We start from the raw sequence: 19541 nt of genomic DNA on the forward strand, positions 1-19541 counted from the left end.
GGATTTGCCATTGACTCGATGGGGATGATATCGTAAGTAGGCACTGCATTCAGCATTGGAGAAACTTGATAGGATCCACTTGCAGCCAATTGTTCCTGTAATGGTCTGCTGCTCTGAACCAAATATTATTGACTCATAGTAGATTGTAAGTGTGCGTAAGACGACACATACTATTGCTGGTATCCTTGATAAGTACTAGAGGGTTTTAGTATGTTCTTAATTGGAGATTGTTGTTGAATAATTTGAACTGTTTCATGCAGGGCCAAAAACCCTGACATAGGACTTTTGACTTAAGGTGAAGACACCTTCAACAGAGTTGGCGCTGTTGCTGGTTCATGCGAACCATAATTGGGGAAAGACCCAAGGCATGGATTTTGTTGTGTACTTTTGGTAAACTTGCGTTGTACTGGCTAAGGTCAAATTTTGGCTTAGATGATGTGTCCATTTCAGGAATTTTAACTTTTTTATTTCGATTGTCCACTAATTCATTTACAACAGATGCCAGTTGTTGGAAGGTACCCTGCTGTTCAAATGCACTTTTAAATTGAACTGTGTCTACTTCCTCAGAAATTGTCAGCTTGTCCATTCGTCTCACAACAGCATTGAATATCTTATTGGTCTGACCATCAATTCCGCCAAGCAATTATTGTGGTCTATCCTGTCTTCAGACTGCTGAAGTTGCTGAGATATTGCTCTCCTCTGTTCGTTATTAATATGCATTGCCTCTTTCTGTTCAGCTTGAAACGTAATGAGACCAACACATATTTTATCAATTCGCGATGATTCGCTCTGTTTTATATTGCGGTAATCTCAGCTGTTATTTGAGCATTAAATTTACTACCTGCTAAAAATTCTTGGTACAATTGTTTAATAGTCATTTCTGAGCTGTCCTCTGTTAAAGCGTCCGAGTTCAGCTGTGGGTTTCTCCATATCCCCAAGTGATTAATGTTCTGCCATTTCAATGTTCTTGTCCTTGTTGTCCCCAATTCCTGCCATTTCACTGATATGTGTTTAAATGATTCTCAATTCACAGTTTGATATCTCAAATCACAGCTTTTATGTGTGACCCAAGACAACAAATAGTGCAGCTTTTAATGAAAGCTACTACTGCAGCTTTTTATGAAGGCTTCTACTTTGTGTATGAAATGACAAGCAAGGCAAAATCTAAAGGGACAGATACTAAATGACACTATATATCAATAAAATGCTTATATTCAGGTCAATTCTCAATAATGAATATTTGCTCCTTTTTAAGGCGGCCATTTTGAAAATAGCCGCCATTTTGTATTTCAAAGATAGATCAAAACAAAATCTTGCAAGAGTACACCAAGTCATTCAAATATGTTGATTTTTGTGCTTCCAGCATCAAATCCACTGTGGTTTGTGTAATACTGGAAAATATTTTAGAACGTACGGAAGCCATCTTGAAATAAGCCGCCATATTGAATTTTGAGGGTGGGTCCATAGCTAATATTGCTCAGTACACAAAAATGTACCATCATGCAAAAACTGGTGCTTTCCTCATTATTTGAGCAATTTTTTCACCGATCGGCCGGACTAATGGGGGAAATCCCCCGCAAATAGTGCACGTGACAGTTGGCAGGTATGGACATGGACATTTTTACTTAGGAATATTAAGGAGATGGACTTGAATTCCTAGGAAAATTAGTCTGGGGACATAAATTACTAACATAGGACTAAAAATACTAGTAAATTCTGTAACCATGGACTTTTTATACTAGTAATATGTGTCCGCCCGGACATATTTTACCAGGACAAATTTATCTCTTACACTTGTATTGAGACCTGTGTATTCTGATATGCAGACAGTGTTCACCCACTGTACCATCTCAGTTTTCGAGAGGAGTTCCGAATAACAGAAATAACCTGAAAAATCATGTTGCGAACAGGCTCGTTGGGCAAACTTGTAGGGTGGGAAGGGTAACACGAATGACCGAATAACACTGTTATTATCCGAATAACACTTGTAATGACCGAATAACACTTGAAATTTTAATATCAGCACATGTTGATGACTTTTAAACATTGATTATTAAATATTAATGTATTATCGATGTATTTTACAACTTACAAATTATTTACATAACACAGATAAGTTCATAAAGATCATTTTAAATTTAGTGTGTACATCGAACATGGCGGCCATTGTGATTTCCGTGGTCACCATATTGGATATACACACTAAATTTAAAAAGCTTTTTATGAACTTATCTGTCTTCTGTAAATCACTGGTGAGTTATAAAATACATCAATAATATGGGGACAAAGTCCCCAATAACAGTAGAAAATTCAATAAAAAAAAAAAAAAAAAAAAAATAATCGGGAAAATTTCCCGAATTTTTCCTTGTACTATTAATGAACTCAAAATCGTTCAATTTTTTTTTGTCGCGTTTTTGAATTTCCAGACTTGCGCAGAAATCTACAATGTACTTTCTTTTTCCAGTCTCGTTTGTATGAAACTTTGAGTAAAATATATATTTATCTGTTTAGTATAAAATAGGAATTTTTAATAATTCCTTGATATGAAAAAACGTTACCTGATGATAGCGTATCTTTGTTTACATTGCATATGAGGTCATAACTTAAATAACGTCACAACTAAAATCCCTAACAACAGAACCAAATCGGAAACGTTACGGTATTTCCGTTTCTTTTTTTAACAAATATTTAAGTTACAATCAAAGAGCTGATAGCTCTGAGGTGGAAGAAGGTGAATAAAAGGTAACCTGAATTACCACAAAAGCAGCCCAACTAACCCAGGCTGCTTTGTTCCATTTAACGTTATGATGTATTTTTTTCTTCTTCAAAAAGGTCATAATTTTAAGTACATGGATTTCCCATCCGTACAATCATTTTCTATGTTCAGTGGACTGTGAAAATTAGGTAAAATCTTTAAACTAGCAGTAAAATTAAAAAGATCATATCATAAGGAACACATGTGCACTAAGTTTCAAGTTGATTGGATTTCAACTTCATCAAAAACTACCTCGACCATAAACTTTATAACCAGAAGCAGGACGAACGAACAGACCAGAAAACATAATGCCCATGAATGGAGCATAAAAATAGAAAGGCTTGTTACATACCCACCAACTTTTGAAAGTTCCCATAGGGGTTTTTAGTGCACAACAACAATTTAAAGGTTACAATTTTAAGCGAAGTATTTTGCACGATCTGGATTGTCTAGAAAAAGTGTCATATTTGTATGATGAACTTACATGCCTATTTCTTATGTCTGTTTGCATGATTCTAGTTTTTAAATCGGTAGATTAGATGAAGCTAGCAGATCCGGGTTTATTTTCTTGCGTAAGAATATTAGATGCTTGCTGAAATTTCCAATTTTGAATTATGCACACAAAGATGGACCTTTAACAGGTTGGGAACAACACTCCAAATGAGGGGTAACCTTATTGGGAAAACATTACAACCTAATGTAAAAAATGAGCACATTTTTATTCATATTATTTGATGAAACTTTCCCCCAAGAACTATGCATCTATAAAGTACTAAATGGTCAAAATATGTCATAATTATTTTCTGTTGTTTCTAAACTTATATCTTCTTTATTAATTTGACCCCTCATTTAGAAAAGTTGTTCCAAATATAAGAATTTTCCCACTTTTGAGTTTAATAAAAATCTTAAAAATGTTCTTTCTTTTGTTTAACAGTAAAATTACCCCTTGTTTTAGGAACAGTCCCTTATTTAAGGGACACCACTCATAATGGGGGGGGGGGGGGGGGGGGGGGGGGGCAACCTGAATACAAAAATAAAATATGTTACAACCAGTATTATGTCAATAAATTAGTGAAAAAAAATACTATTTACTATCTTCATCACCACGATGTTTGCGAGAAAAATTATCAGCTGATTATGTAGCTAATGATTAAATTTGTTTCCACTTGCAGTTTTTAAATCCTATATTTATTAAAATCAATCAAATGTCCTGAAATATTTATGTAAATTATTATCTTCCATCCATAGTTTGTCTTTACTAGTTTAGTAAACAAATTATTTACATTTTCACACAGGTAAACTAATTTGGCTATAAATAGATCAAAGCATGTCTGAGTAGAATCTCTAATCTAAAATCGTAATTGTTATAATTTTATTTCTTTAAATAATCAAATTTAAATTTATGAAAATAATCATGATTGATAAAATAGTATTGCATAAAGTTTACGCTTTCTGATACTATTTATGTTTAGGTCATGGTTCTCGAGGCTTCTTCGGAAGCAGGACAAATCGCCCAACTGGCAAATCGCCCCACTTTAAAAAAAAACCCGCCCCAAACTGATTCACCAAATCGCCCTACTTTTCTAAAAATCACCCCACTTGTTGGAGAATAACTGTATTCTTGTAATCTTAGTTATTTGCATAACAATTGAAAAGAAACCTCTTACGCCAGTGTGGTCGTGTCAACGGTCCAGTCGTGGAAGCAGATAGCTATTGAACTTTTCATGTCTTCATGTTCTTGTTTCTAGTGCTGACATTTAATCTAGTACTTCTTTTTATGTTATCATGCCAGTGCTTGTCATAATTGATCTAATGAATGTTTGTTTAAAATGTTATTGTTATGCATACTTATGTATATGTGCAAACATCTGAGAATAAAATTATGTAAACACACATGATTCTTGACTTATTTTATTGAAAACTGCATATATTTACCATGAAAAACGTGTCACAAAAATGCTGTTCCTAACCTTCTTTCTGTTTTATTTCAACTATGCAGAAGAAAAGTACAAAAAAAAAGAAGCATTTCAAACGTTCTTATAAGTGGGACCAATTGGAAAGCCAACACACATTCCAGTTTAATTATTTTATTCGTAAGTGGTGCTAGTTGGTAGCCTTTAACTCTATTCATACTTTTCACAAGTGGAGCGAGTTGACATTTACGTTACCGAAATACTAATAATCACTTCTTACTGCTATTTAAAAAAAAAAGGAATAACATATATTAACGGGATTTAACCCATATACAACGGGATAACTTCTTTTTCCATAAGTGGGGCGAGTTGGCATTACAAAATTCATCCTGGTTAATAATATATTTATCTAGATTTTACCGTTTTCCATTAAGTGGGGCGAGTTGGCAGGAATAATATTAACATGATTAACGGGATTTAACACATTTCACAAGTGGGGCGATTTTTTAAAAAGTGGGGCAATTTGGTAAACCAGTTTGGGGCGTTTTTTTTTAAGTGGGGCGAGCTGGTTAAAAAGTGGGACGATTTGCCAGTGGGGCGATTTGTCATGGATTCGCTTCTTCACATATTTGTAAACAAACCAATATGGCCGCCACACGTGATTACCTTTGCACATGTGAAAAAAATATTTCTGACAAAAGTCAGATTTCTCTTGTCAAAAGGGATTTATATTTATATTGCAATAAATTATTCAGAAGGAGGTACATTCAGTTTCAATTATATTTCTTATTCTATGAGCATTTAGAGTTTAATCAAATTCTCCCAACAGTAACGTACTGCTCTTGTCAACTGAGTCTTGAATAATTTTATAAATAGATTCAAACCATTTGAAGTAGAAAGGCATCTAATTCACATGACAAGGAAAACAATGAATAAAAACACCAATTTAATAAGAAATAGATCCTTTTTATTTATTAAAAACAAAATCTTCTTGTCTGCAAGATTGCAAATTTGTAACTTCAAGGGCAAACTTGTAAACAGGGTGAGTTGTCCCGATACCAAATTCACGCATGCATACTACAAATATCTACAGTAAAAACATCCGGTTACAAGTAAACAAATAACGTTCATGGATTTCATGTGGATGAGATGAAATCTATTAATTTACATAAATAAGGTCATATTTACGATAGTGATTGTTTTTCAATCCTGATTTACAAATTAAATGATTCAGATGCTTAAACATGTGTAAAAATCGGTGTCAGGAATCTTAGTTGTTATGAAATTGTAATACACAGAAACGAATGCGGCATACGGAGGCTCAATGAGTTTAAAGTCGGTCCCATAGGTCTTCAGAAGACTTGACGTCTTCTTTCACCAAAAAAATAATTCACACATACATGTACTTCGTCCCCATTTACAGGTAATGCCTGCCTCATATTATACTATTATTTAATAATTAATGTTTAAAAGTCATCAATATGTGTTAATATTAAAATTTCAAGTGTTATTCGGTCATTACAAGTGTTATTCGAGTAATAACAATGTTATTCGGTCATTCGAGGTACCGGAGTGGAAATGACCGAATGTGTTTTTGGAGCGGACTTAAATATCTGGTTGGAAAGTGAATAGCAGGTGGCAGTTAGGTCCGCTGCTGTATGCCCTGAGGTAATCGGTGCCCTCAGGTAATCGTGGCAATAGTGCCCATTATGCGTAGTAATAACATGATCTAAAAATAGAATAAACTAAAAATACATCATTGTACTTTCTATTTCGATTGACAGTATATGTGCGAAAAATAAGAGAAAACAGGAACACATACAACTTTTGACAATAAGTTACGACAAATAATTCACGAAAAAACCCCAGATATTTGGTTAATTTGTGATCATTGCAACGTGAACAGATATTTATTTAGTGAAACGTAAATGACTTAAAATAATTAAAAAGAAAACCCTTTTTGAATGGCGATTTAAACTTTTATAATAATAGTTGTCAAAAACTGGTTTCATAAAGATTTATGTAAATAAATGTATACAATTATTTAAACTAACTATTAAAGAATAAAAGTTATCCACACATGCCTAAGGCAGCAAACATTTGATTTTCCGGGGGGGGGGGGCTATGGATTTTTTTCCTTCGGCGAAAGACAATATTTTTTGGAGACCAGTCGAAAACATTTTTTCTTTCATTTCAATTTTAGCATTACATATAGTGGCAGCTGAGGGTGAAACAAACATTTTTGTTTCCTCAGGGTCAAAAACAAATTATTTGTTTCTCAAACAATTAGAAACAAACTTTAAAAAAAAAAATCCACAGCATCCCCCCCCCCCCCCCCCCCCCCTGAAAATGAAATGATTGCTGCCTAAGTTTCGTGAATGTCCTGTTGAAACTTTGACTATCATTGTGTTTGGTAATATATGACACTTACATATGGACAGATAACGCATATATTGATTTTGGTTACTTCTTTTAAAGTAACATAAGTAGAAAATGATAACATTTAATAGATAGGTTATTGAAAATCAGTCCATCTTGTCCGACTGCATGAGGGGCAGTGGCGGATCCATCCATTTAAAAAAAGGGGGGTTTCCAATCCAGGACAGAAGGAGAGGGTTCCAAAAAAAGGGTTCCTATCCCCAGAACACCCCTGGACCCGCCACTGTCAATTGTTCAACTACTAAATTGTCTGTTTTACTTACTAGTACACTTGGTACAATAAAAAACCAGATAATAAATTGTTGAAATAAGGCCTTTGAAAATAGTGGAATTAATTACTTTTGGAGTGTCAAAAACTCGTTGGAAGTACTTGATAAATTGCATGCATATATTGGTGATTTTGAATCTGTTCAAAGTTTTGATTTTTCTACCCTATATACCACTTTGCCTCATATCCTTATTAAGAAAAATTCACATCCCTAATTAACTGGGCATTTAAAAAGTCGGAATGCGAGTACATATGTTCAAACTCTTTTTGATCATTTTTTAGTAGCAATAAACAAAAGAACTATGTCAATTGAACATGCTTTGATACTACTTATGCGCTTGAATTTTTACTTGATAACATTTTTGTTCGCTTTGGAGATTCCGTATATCGTCAAGTTATTGGAATTCCAATGGGGACTAACTGTGCACCACTTATTGCGGACCTGTTTTTGTATTGTTATGAGTTACAATTTATGACTAAAATTAGCAAAGACCCATCAAAACAACATTTGATACAAATATTTAACAATACTTTTAGATATTTGGATGATATATTGGCTCTCAATAATGACGACTTCCGTATGTATACTAAAGAAATTTATACTGTAGAACTTACTTTAAATAAAGCTACACATGTAATGCTAACAATGACCACTGCCCATTCCTCGATCTTGATATCTATATCATAAACGGGAAGCTGAATACAAAAATTTATGATAAAAGAGATGACTTTTTATTTCCTATTGTTAATTATCCGTTTTTAGATGGTGACGTACCCTTGTCACCATCTTATGGTGTTTATGTATCTCAACTTGTACGATTCGCTCGTGTATGTAACAACGTATTAGATTTTAGCGAGAGAAATTTATGTATTACTGAAAAATTATTACACCAGGGTTTTCGATATTACAAACTGGTCAAAACATTTACTAAATTTTATCACCGGTATAAGAAAATAATTCGTAAATATAACTCAACATGCAGACATCTAATACGTTCAGGTATTTCACATCCAATTTTTATGGAAATATTTTTTGTAAAGCACAAAAATGTCAGTATTCTTCTCAGAAACTAACAAAACCTTTAAATAGACTTATTAAAAAGGGATATAGTTACGATACTGTTGTCAGGTCATCAAAGATTGCATATTTTGGCTTTAATATTGATTCTCTGATAGGGTCTTTGCACCGGAACTAAACACATTTATTTCTAAAAAACAGTTGTTGGCATGACACGGGTTATGTTCTTTTCATATATTTTATGATAGTATGATACTAAATCCCTAACGGGAGGGATTGTGCCTGATATTCATATGATGAACACATAATCTTTCAATCAGTTTAATTGAGGTCTGGAGCTGGCATGTCAGTTAACTGCTAGTAGTCTGTTGTTATTTATGTATTATTGTTATTTTATTTATTTTCTTTTGTTACATCTTTTGACATCGGACTCGGACTTCTCTTGAACTGAATTTTAATGAGCGTATTGTTATGCTTTTACTTTTCTACATTGGCTAGAGGTATAGGGGGAGGGTTGAGATCTCATTAACATATGTAACCCCGCCGCAATTTTGCGCCTGTCCCAAGTCAGGAGCCTTTGTTAGTCTTGTATGATTTTTAATTTTAGTTTCTTGTGTATAATTCGGAGTTTGTTTGACGTCCATTATCACTGTACTATTATGCATATTTTTAGGGGCCAGCTGAAGGACACCTACGGGTGCGGGAATTCTCGCTACATTGGAGACCCATTTGTTGCCTTCGGCTGTTGTCTACTATTCATTAGCTGTGTATGCGTATCAAAATCGCATCATACGCGATGATGACCAGCCAGTACACACTGTAAGGATTTTATTCACCAGTATTAAAAAAGAGAAACATTACAGTACGAACAGTAATCTATATTTTTTTCATTTGACATTACTTTGAAAGTAACGTAGTAACAAGCACAGGTTATATAGTATATAACTGCTTTTTTAAAATGTTAATTGTCTTAATTAATCTTATTTGTACAGATGTTGGATATTTTCAAGAAAAAACCTCACATCTCCAGTGTACTTTTGTACATGGTCAGATAACCTTAGTTCATCTCTAAATAACTGTGTCTTGCCTGTATCTCAGATCATATCTATGATTGCTCACATGGTGAGGTTACCTCAGGTCACCTCTGTATGATTGAACATTGTGAGGTTACCTAATATCACCTCTGTATTGCTGTACTTGGTGAGGTTACTCTGGATTACTGCACATACTCGTATTACCACAGTTTGTATAAACTTTACAAAACACTATTTTTTTAGTTTTCCTCAGGGCACTTCTGCATTTCTATACATGGCCAAGTGCACATGTTAACTAATGTCACCTCTTAACTACTGTATATGAATATGTAACCACAGAATACCTCTGTATGTTAGAATATGGTGAGGTTACCTAAGGTCACAACTTCATGGTCATTGTACCAGCTGCATGTTACCACAGATAAACTTTGCAAAACGCTTATTTTCTGGAAACCTCAGGTTACCACAAATGAATGTTCATAACTCCCTTCGTCAGCTTAGTTCAGATTATATCTATGTTCTTTTTTTCACGGACAGGCTACCTCAGGTCATCTGTAAATCACTGTACATGACCAGGTTACCTCAGGTGATCTGTAAATTACTGTACATGACAAGGTTACCTCAGGTCATATGTAAATTACTATACATGACCAGGTTACCTCAGGGAACCATTGTACTACTGTGCATGGTGAGGTTACCTCAGGGAACCATGGTACTACTGTGCATGGTTGGGTTACTTCAGGGAACCATTGTACTACTGTGCATGGTCAGGTTACCTCAGGGAACCATTGTACTACTGTGCATGGTCAGGTTACCTCAGGGAACCATTGCACTACTGTGCATGGTCAGGTTTCTTCAGGGAACCATTGTACTACTGTGCATGGTCAGAGTACTTCAGAGAATCATTGTACTACTGTGCATGGTAGGTTTCCTCAGGGAACCATTATACTACTGTGCATGGTCAGGTTACTTCAGGGAACCATTGTACTACTGTGCATGGTCAGGTTACCTCAGGGAACCATTGTACTACTGTACATGGTCAGGTTACCTCGGGGAACCATTGTACAACTGTGCATGGTAAGTTACCTCAGGGAATCATTGTACTACTCTGCATTGTCAGTTTTCCTCAGGAAACCACTGTACTACTGTGCATGGTCAGGTTACCTCAGGGAATCATTGTACTTTGTGCATGGTCAGCTTAGTTCAGATTATATCTATGTTCTTTTTTTCACGGACAGGCTACCTCAGGTCATCTGTAAATCACTGTACATGACCAGGTTACCTCAGGTGATCTGTAAATTACTGTACATGACAAGGTTACCTCAGGTCATATGTAAATTACTATACATGACCAGGTTACCTCAGGGAACCATTGTACTACTGTGCATGGTGAGGTTACCTCAGGGAACCATGGTACTACTGTGCATGGTTGGGTTACTTCAGGGAACCATTGTACTACTGTGCATGGTCAGGTTACCTCAGGGAACCATTGTACTACTGTGCATGGTCAGGTTACCTCAGGGAACCATTGCACTACTGTGCATGGTCAGGTTTCTTCAGGGAACCATTGTACTACTGTGCATGGTCAGAGTACTTCAGAGAATCATTGTACTACTGTGCATGGTAGGTTTCCTCAGGGAACCATTATACTACTGTGCATGGTCAGGTTACTTCAGGGAACCATTGTACTACTGTGCATGGTCAGGTTACCTCAGGGAACCACTGTACTACTGTGCATGGTCAGGTTACCTCAGGGAATCATTGTACTTTGTGCATGGTCAGGTTTCCTCAGTAAACCATTGTACTACTGTGCATTGTCGGGTTACCTCAGGGAACCATTGTACTTTGTGCATGACCATGTTACCTTAGGGAACCATGGTACCACTGTGCATGGTCAGGTTACCTCCGGTAACCCTTGTACTACTGTGCATGGAAGGTTTACTCAGGATATCATTGTTCTTCTGTGCTTTGTCAAGTTACCTCAGAGAACCATTGTACTGATGTGCATTGTCATGTTATCTCAGGGAACCACTGTACAAATGGGCATCGTCAGGTTACCTCAGGAAACCATTGTACTATTCTGCAGGGAACCATTGTACTATAGTGCATGGTCAAGTCTCCTCAGGAAATAATTCTTCTACTGTGCATGGTCATGTTACCTCAGGGAATCATTGTACTACTGTGCATTGTCAGGTTTCCTCAGGGAACCATTGTACTACTGTGCATGTTCAGGTTACCTCAGGAAACCATTGCAATACTGTGCATGGTAGGTTTAATCAGGGAATCATTGTAATATTGTGCATGATCAGGTTACCTCAGGGAACCATTGTACTGTTGAGTATTGTGAGTTTACCTCAGGGAACCATTGTACTACTGTGCAGGGAACCTTTGTACTATTGTGCATGGTCAAGTCTCCTCAGGGAATCATTGTTCTACTGTACATGGTCATGGTACCTCAGGGAACCATTGTACTGTTGAGTATTGTGAGTTCACCTCTGGGAACCATTGTACTACTGTGCATAGTCAGGTTACCTCAGGGAACCATTGTACTACTGTACATGGTCAGGTTACCTCGGGGAACCATTGTACAACTGTGCATGGTAAGCTACCTCAGGGAATCATTGTACTACTCTGCATTGTCAGTTTTCCTCAGGAAACCATTGTACTACTGTGCATGGTTATTTTACCTCAGGGAACCGTTGTACTACTGTGCATTGTCATGTTACCTCAGGGAATCATTGTACTACTGTGCATTGTCAGGTTTCCTCAGGGAACCATTGTACTACTGTGCATGTTCAGGTTACCTCAGGAAACCATTGCAATAATGTGCATGGTAGGTTTAATCAGGGAATCATTGTAATATTATGCATAATTAGGTTACCTCAGGAAACCATTGTAATATTGTGCATTGTTAGGTTACTCAGGGAACCACTGTACAACTGTACATGGTCAGGTTACCTCAGGGAACCATTGTACTACTGTACATGGTCAGGTTACCTCAGGGAACTATTGTACTTTGTGCATGGTCAGGTTACCTCAGGGAACCGTTGTACTACTGTACACAGTCAGGTTACCTCAGGGAACCATTGTACTTTGTGCATGGCCATGTTACCTTAGGGAACCATGGTACCACTGTGCATTGTACTACTGTGCATAATAGGTTTACTCAGGATATCATTGTTCTACTGTGCATTGTCAGGTTACCTCAGGGAACCATTTTACTACTGTGCATGGTCATGTTATCTCAGGGAACCACTGTACAAATGGGCATGGTCAGGTAACCTCAGGAAACCATTGTACTACTCTGGAGGGAACCATTGTACTATTGTGCATGGTCAAGTCTCCTCAGGAAATCATTGTTCTTTTGTGCATGGTTATGGTACCTCAGGGAACCATTGTACTGCTGTGTATTGTGAGGTTACCTCAGGGAACCATTGAACTACTGTGCATGGTCGGGTTACCTCAGGGAACCATTGCACTAACGTGCATGGTCAGGTTACTTCAGGGAACCATTGTACTACTGTGCATGGTAGGTAACTTAAGGGAATCATTGAACTACTGTGCATGGTCATGTTACCCCAGGGAACCACTGTACGTACAACTGGGCATTGTCAGGTTATTCATAAAGATAGACTAGAATGAGATTTCAGATAATTTGGTAGACTGAATTTTTTTCTGAACTCATTTTTTTCTGTTTGTTTATAGGTTTATGGTGAATGGAAACATAAATATAGACTTTTTAAAAAATCTTGCATCTTTTGGGGATATCATTCTAGGAAAGTGGAAGGATATCATGTTTACTTGAAGTGGTGAGGTATAGTAAAAATAGCAAAAAGAAAGTAGAAAAAAAATGAGTTGACTTCAGGATTGCGTAACTTTTTATTCTTCGTGGCAAGACCCCCTTTTTTCAATTAAATCACTATTTCACTTTGGTACATACATGATATGAACATGAAGATCAGCTGTTTTGCATGTAAGCCTATGGAGCAGTCAATAACAAGACTGCAACCTTATGTTATTTTTAATGTAGGAATTAATTGAAGTTATATTGTTTATGTGATGTATATGTAAAGGTGATCTGAAACAACTTGAGTTAAATAGGTTGTTTTTGTTGTTATTGTATTGGTTACCTCAGGTAACCCTGCTATGAAAGAATTCTTAGTAGATTCTTTGCTAGTGGATACATTGATATTTTAATTACACAATTTTTTAATTTGAAATGTAGGACTTCATGGATTTGTATTGTTAATGTGATGTATATATATTTAAAGGTAACCTGAGTTAACCTGAGTTAGATGGGTTCTCCTTGTTGTTATTGGTATGGTTACCTGAGGTAACCCTGTAATGAATGAATCCTTCGTAGACACTTTGCTAGTGTTTACATTAATTGTAATAAACAAACTTCTTTATTTTAAATGTAGAACTTCATGAAAGTTGTATTGTTTATGTGATGCACATGTAAAGGTGACCTCAGTTAACTTCAGTAAAGTTGGTTATATTTGTAATTATGTCTGGGGTTACCTCAGGTACTCATGTTATGAAGAATGCTTTTTAGATAGTTTGCTAGTGTAAACATTTATGTTGTAATCTGACAATTTCTTTATTTCAAATGTAGAACTTCATAGATGTGTATTGTTTATGTGATATATCGGAAAGGCGACTTAAGTTAACTTGATATGAATGGATAATACTTGTTGCTATTTTATGGGTTACCTGAAATAACCCTGTCATAACAGAATATTTAGTAGATACTTTGTTAGTATATGCATTTATGGTGTTATAAACCAACTTCTTCATTTTTAATGTAGAAATTCATTGAAGTTATATTGTTTATGTGATGTATATGTAAAGGTGATCTGAATTAACTTGAATTAAATAGGTTGTATTTGCTGTTATTGTTTTGGTTACCTGAGGTAACCCTGCTATGAAAGAATTCTTAGTAGATACTTTGCTAGTGTATACATTCATATTGTAATTCCACAATTTTTTAATTTGAAATGTAGGACTTCATAGATTTGTAGTGTTTATGTGATATATATTTTATTTGAGCCAACTTGAGTAAAAAGGGTTATATTTCTTGTTATTGTTATGGTTACCTAATGTAACCCTTTCATGTAAGAATACTTCGTAGAAAGTTTTCCAGAATATACATTGAAGTTGTAATAAATCATTTACTTTTTAATTTTGGACTTTATAGATGTGTATTGTATATATGATATTTAGGAAAGGCGACTTAAGTTAACTTCATTTGAATTGATTATATCTATTGTTATTTTTGGAGTAACCTGAGGTAACCCTGTTATGAAAGAATACTTCGTAGATACTTTGCTGGTATTGATGCTGTAATTACACAATTTCTTAATTTAAAATGTAGGACTTCATAGATTTGTATTGTTTATGCGATGTATATGTAAATGTTATCTGAGTTAACTTGAGTTAAAGGGGTTGTATTTGTTGTTATTATTGGGGTTACCTGAGGTAACCCTGTCATGAATAATTACTTCGTAGATACTTTGCTAGTGTTTAAATTAATTGTAATAAACCAACTTATTCATTTTCAATGTAGGACTTCATTGAAGTTGTATTGTTTATGTGATGTACATGTAAAGGTGATCTCAGTTAACTTCAATTAAGTGGGTTATATTTGTAGTTATATTTGGGGTTACCTCAGGTACTTTTGTTATGAGAGAATGCTTATTAGATAGTTTTTTAGTGTAAACATTTATGTTGTAATCAAACAATTTCTTTATTTTACATGTAGGACTTCATAGAAGTGTATTATTCATGTGATATTTAGAAAATGCGATTTGTCTTAACTCGAATGGATTATACTTGTTACGATTTTATTGGTTACCTGAGGTAACCCTGTCATGGCAGAATACCTTGTAGATACTTTGCTAGTATATGCATTTATGCTGTTATAAACCAACTTCTTCATTTTCAATATAGGAATTCATTGAAGTTATATTGTTTCTGTGATGTATATGTAAAGGTGATCATAATTAACTTGAGTTAAATTGGTTGTAATTGCTGTTATTGTTTGGGTTACCCCAGGTAACCCTGTTATAAAAAAAAATATTAGTAGATACTTTGCTAGTGTATACATTTGTATTTTAATTACCCAATTTCTTAATTTAAAAATGTAGGACTTCATAGATTTGTATTGTTTATTTGATTTATATATATTTAAAGGTGACATGAGTTAACTTGAAATAAAAAGGTTATCTTTGTTGTTATTGTTATGGTTACCTGAGGTTATCCTGTCATGTAAGAATACTTTGTAGATAGTTTTCCAGAATATACATTTAAGTTGTAATAAACCATTTACTTTTTTTATAAATTTGAACTTTATAGATGTGTATTGTTTATATGATATTTAGGAAAGGCGACTTAAGTTAACTTTATTTGAATTGATTATATTTACTGTTACTTTTGGGGTTACCTTAACCCTGTTATGAAAGAATACTTCGTAGATACTTTGCTGGTATATGCATTGGTGTTACAAAATTTTTTAATTTAAAATGTAGGACTTCATAGATTTGTATTGTTTATGCGATGTATAGATATATGTTACCTGAGTAAACTTGAATTAACTGGGTTGTATTTGTTGTTATTATTAGGTTACCTGAGGTAACCCTGTCTCAGGTAACCCTGTAATGAATGAATTCTTCGTAGAGACTTTGCTAGTGTTTACATTAATTGTAATAAACAAACTTCTTTATTTCAAATGTAGGACTTCATTCAGTTAAGTGGGTTATATTTGTAATTATGTCTGGGGTTACCTCAGGTACCCATGACATGAAGAATGCTTTTTAGATAGTTTGCTAGTGTAAACATTTATGTTGTAATCGAACAATTTCTTTGATTTAAATTTAGCACTTCATAGATGTGTATTGTTTATGTGATATATCAGAAAGGCGACTTAAGTTAACTTGATATGAATGGATAATACTTGTTGCTATTTTATGGGTTACCTGAGGTAACCTTGTCATGACAGAATACTTAGTAGATACTTTGCTAGTATATGCATTTATGGTGTAATAAACCAACTTCTTCATTTTTAATGTAGGAATTCATTGAAGTTATATTGTTTATGTGATATATATGTAAAGGTGATCTGAATTAACTTGAGTTAATTAAGTTTTATTTGCTGTTTTTGTATTGGTTACCTCAGGTAACCCTGCTATGAAAGAATTCTTAGTATATACTTTGTAAGTGTATACATTTATATTTTAATTACACAATTTCTTAATTTAAAAATGTAGGACTTCATAGATTTGTATTGTTTATGTGATGCATATATATTTAAAGGTGATACCTGAGTTAACTTGAGTTAAATGGGTTGTATTTGTTGTTATTATTGGGTTACCTGAGGTAACCCTGTAATGAATGAATTCTTCATAAATACTTTGCTAGGGTTTACATAAATTGTAATAAACAAACGTCTTTATTTCAAATGTAGGACTTCATGAAAGTTGTATTGTTCATGTGATGCACATGTAAAGGTGACCTCAGTTAACTTCAGTTAAGTGGGTTATATTTGTAATTATGTCGGGGGCTACCTCAGGTACCCATGTTATGAAGAATGCTTTTTAGATAGTTTGCTAGTGTAAACATTTATGTTGTAATCGGACAATTTCTGTATTTCAAATGTAGGACTTCATAGATGTGTATTGTTTGTGTGATATATTTAAAAGGCGACTTAAATGAACTTGATATGAATGGATAATACTTGATGCTATTTCATGGGTTACCTGAGGTAACCCTCTCATGACAGAATATTTAGTAGATACTTTGCTAGTATAAGCATTTATGGTGTAATAAAACAAACTTCGTCATTTATAATGTAGGAATTCATTGAAGTTATATTGTTTATGTGATGTATATGTAAAGGTGATCTGAATTAACTTGAGTTAAATAGGTTTTATTTGCTGTTATTGTTTGGGTTACCTCAGGTAACCCTGTCATGAATGAATACTTTAGATCATTAATTGAACTTTTATAAAAAAAAAAAGTTTATAATTTTACCAGCCATCCCCAACCTACTCGTATATACGAAATGAATGATCGGTGAATACAAATAATAAAATCCTTTGGGAAGTTTGTTTACATCTTTGGTATTTTGTCACATTTAAATTTGGTATTAAGATCTATCTAAATAAGAACTATATTTTCGTGCGTATTTAATCAATGACGCATTACCACGATTACCTCAGGGCACCGATTACCTCAGGGCATACAGCAGCGGACCTAACTTCCACCTGCAAGTGAATATGCCGGGTGTTTTACATTAGTGATTCCGCTAGAATTTTTGACTTGAAATGAAAGTCTGATAATTGTTGAATTTCTTTGAGTATTAACGTTTTTCTTTTTGCTATTTACTTTGAAAATCTGTGATCTGATACATCTTAGTTGGTTTATTGTTGACGTTGCTCTGTTTTTCGCCACCGTGGCTTTGTATTTTTTTTCTTGCCTTCAAACAAAAGAACTTTGATCTAACTAAATACCACAAAAAAGAAACAAGACGTTTCGGCCATGGATCTATTTCGGACTTGGTTGATACTTCTTTCGTGTGATAAAAGTAGTTTCGGCTATACTTTTATTTTATATATATATATTCAAAGATATTTTGTTGTATTTACTTTCATATATTTATCTTTTATAACTTTAGAAACAAAGTAGTATTTGAAAGTTAATCAGGAGGTGATTGCAGACAACACTGAACAGACCGTCATATAAAACATTTGATTAATGATATGTCTCAGTGATAACGTAGAGGCCTACCATATATATTTTTTTTATAATCGGCGTGATAATAAGAACACGCTGTTAATTAATTAAAACTTTAAAATTTCAGTATTATACGTTTTTAAAAAATGGTCGTAAAGAGTGCTTTACTTGTGATACTGAGTTTTGAGAAGTTTTAGAAACACCATATATGTCTATGCAGGATAAAAAAAACTGTAGTGGTTAAGATGGTAGAACCTTTAAAAAAAAAATACCTTACAAAGCGTCTGCAATAGACTGTAATGTGTGTAAACAAATTTAAGTGCATACAATAATTATATAATGGGTAGGCCAGTAAATACATTGCCGGAAAATATAAAATTAAGATGTACGAGCAGGAAAAACAGGAATGCGTGTCCAGATGACACCATGCAAGGCACGCACTATTACGTTTCCATGTTCAGTGAACCGAGAAAGCTGGGTCGAAAGTCAAATTAATTTTCCTGCATCTTTAAAATTTCACATCTTAATGAAAATTTGGACTTCTAGAATTGATCAAAATCCTTAACACAGTACCTTAATCCAAAACTTTAACCCAGTACCTTAAACCAAAATCCTTAACCCAGTACCTTAATCCGCCAAAACTTTAACCCAGTACCTTAATCCAAAACTTTAACCCAGTACCTTAAACCGCCAAAGCTTTAACCCAGTACCTTAATCCGTCAAAACTTTAACCCAGTACCTTAATCCAAAACTTTAACCCAGTACCTTAATCCAAAACTTTAACCCAGTACCTTAATCCGCCAAAACTTTAACCCAGTACCTTAAACCAAAATCCGTAACCCAGTACCTTAATCCAAAACTTTAACCCAGTACCTTAAACCAAAATCCTTAACCCAGTACCTTAATCCAAAACTTTAACCCAGTACCTTAAACCAAAACTTTAACCTGATCAGGGAATCTCGAAATCAGAATCAAAGTGACTCCTAATTTGTCATCTCAAATCGTAATGACCATAAAATGTGTTCTACGTTTCAAATGTACGTAACCAAAACTCCTAGGGAAACTATCGTAATTTTAAACACAGACGTAAACCCGATAAAGAACAGACGGATGAACAGGCTCATGTATGTTAATCTAGAACTAAAAATATGCAAAAACGATGCGTTCATCTCTTAATATAGGGAACAATTATTTAACTTTAAAGGAGGGGGTATGGTTTTCGCCGTAATAAAATATTCTGAATCCAGAATCCTTGTACTGTACAAAATATTGACATCGACCTTCAATATGGACACTCTTAACTTTATATTTAGTGTTACATACTCTTTGGTGATGGTTCAAAAATACCAAGTAACATTTATATCATTCAAAGTTTTAAAAAGTT

At 34.4% G+C, this 19541-nt stretch overlaps 1 protein-coding gene across 1 annotated transcript in view; it reads right to left on the reverse strand.

Moving 5' to 3' along the window:
* Window positions 1-17921, reverse strand: part of LOC139481048 (vesicle transport protein GOT1B-like) — a 33986-nt gene extending 16065 nt beyond the window's left edge. Inside the window, exon 1 of the mRNA XM_071264100.1 lies at window positions 17810-17921. Within this exon, the coding sequence (XP_071120201.1) occupies window positions 17810-17834 (25 nt within the window). The 5' untranslated portion in view covers window positions 17835-17921. The remainder of the gene's footprint in view (window positions 1-17809) is intronic.
* Window positions 17922-19541: the final 1620 nt, after the last annotated feature.

This window comes from Mytilus edulis, chromosome 7 (assembly GCF_963676685.1).
Source record: "Mytilus edulis chromosome 7, xbMytEdul2.2, whole genome shotgun sequence".
NCBI lineage: Eukaryota > Metazoa > Mollusca > Bivalvia > Mytilida > Mytilidae > Mytilus > Mytilus edulis.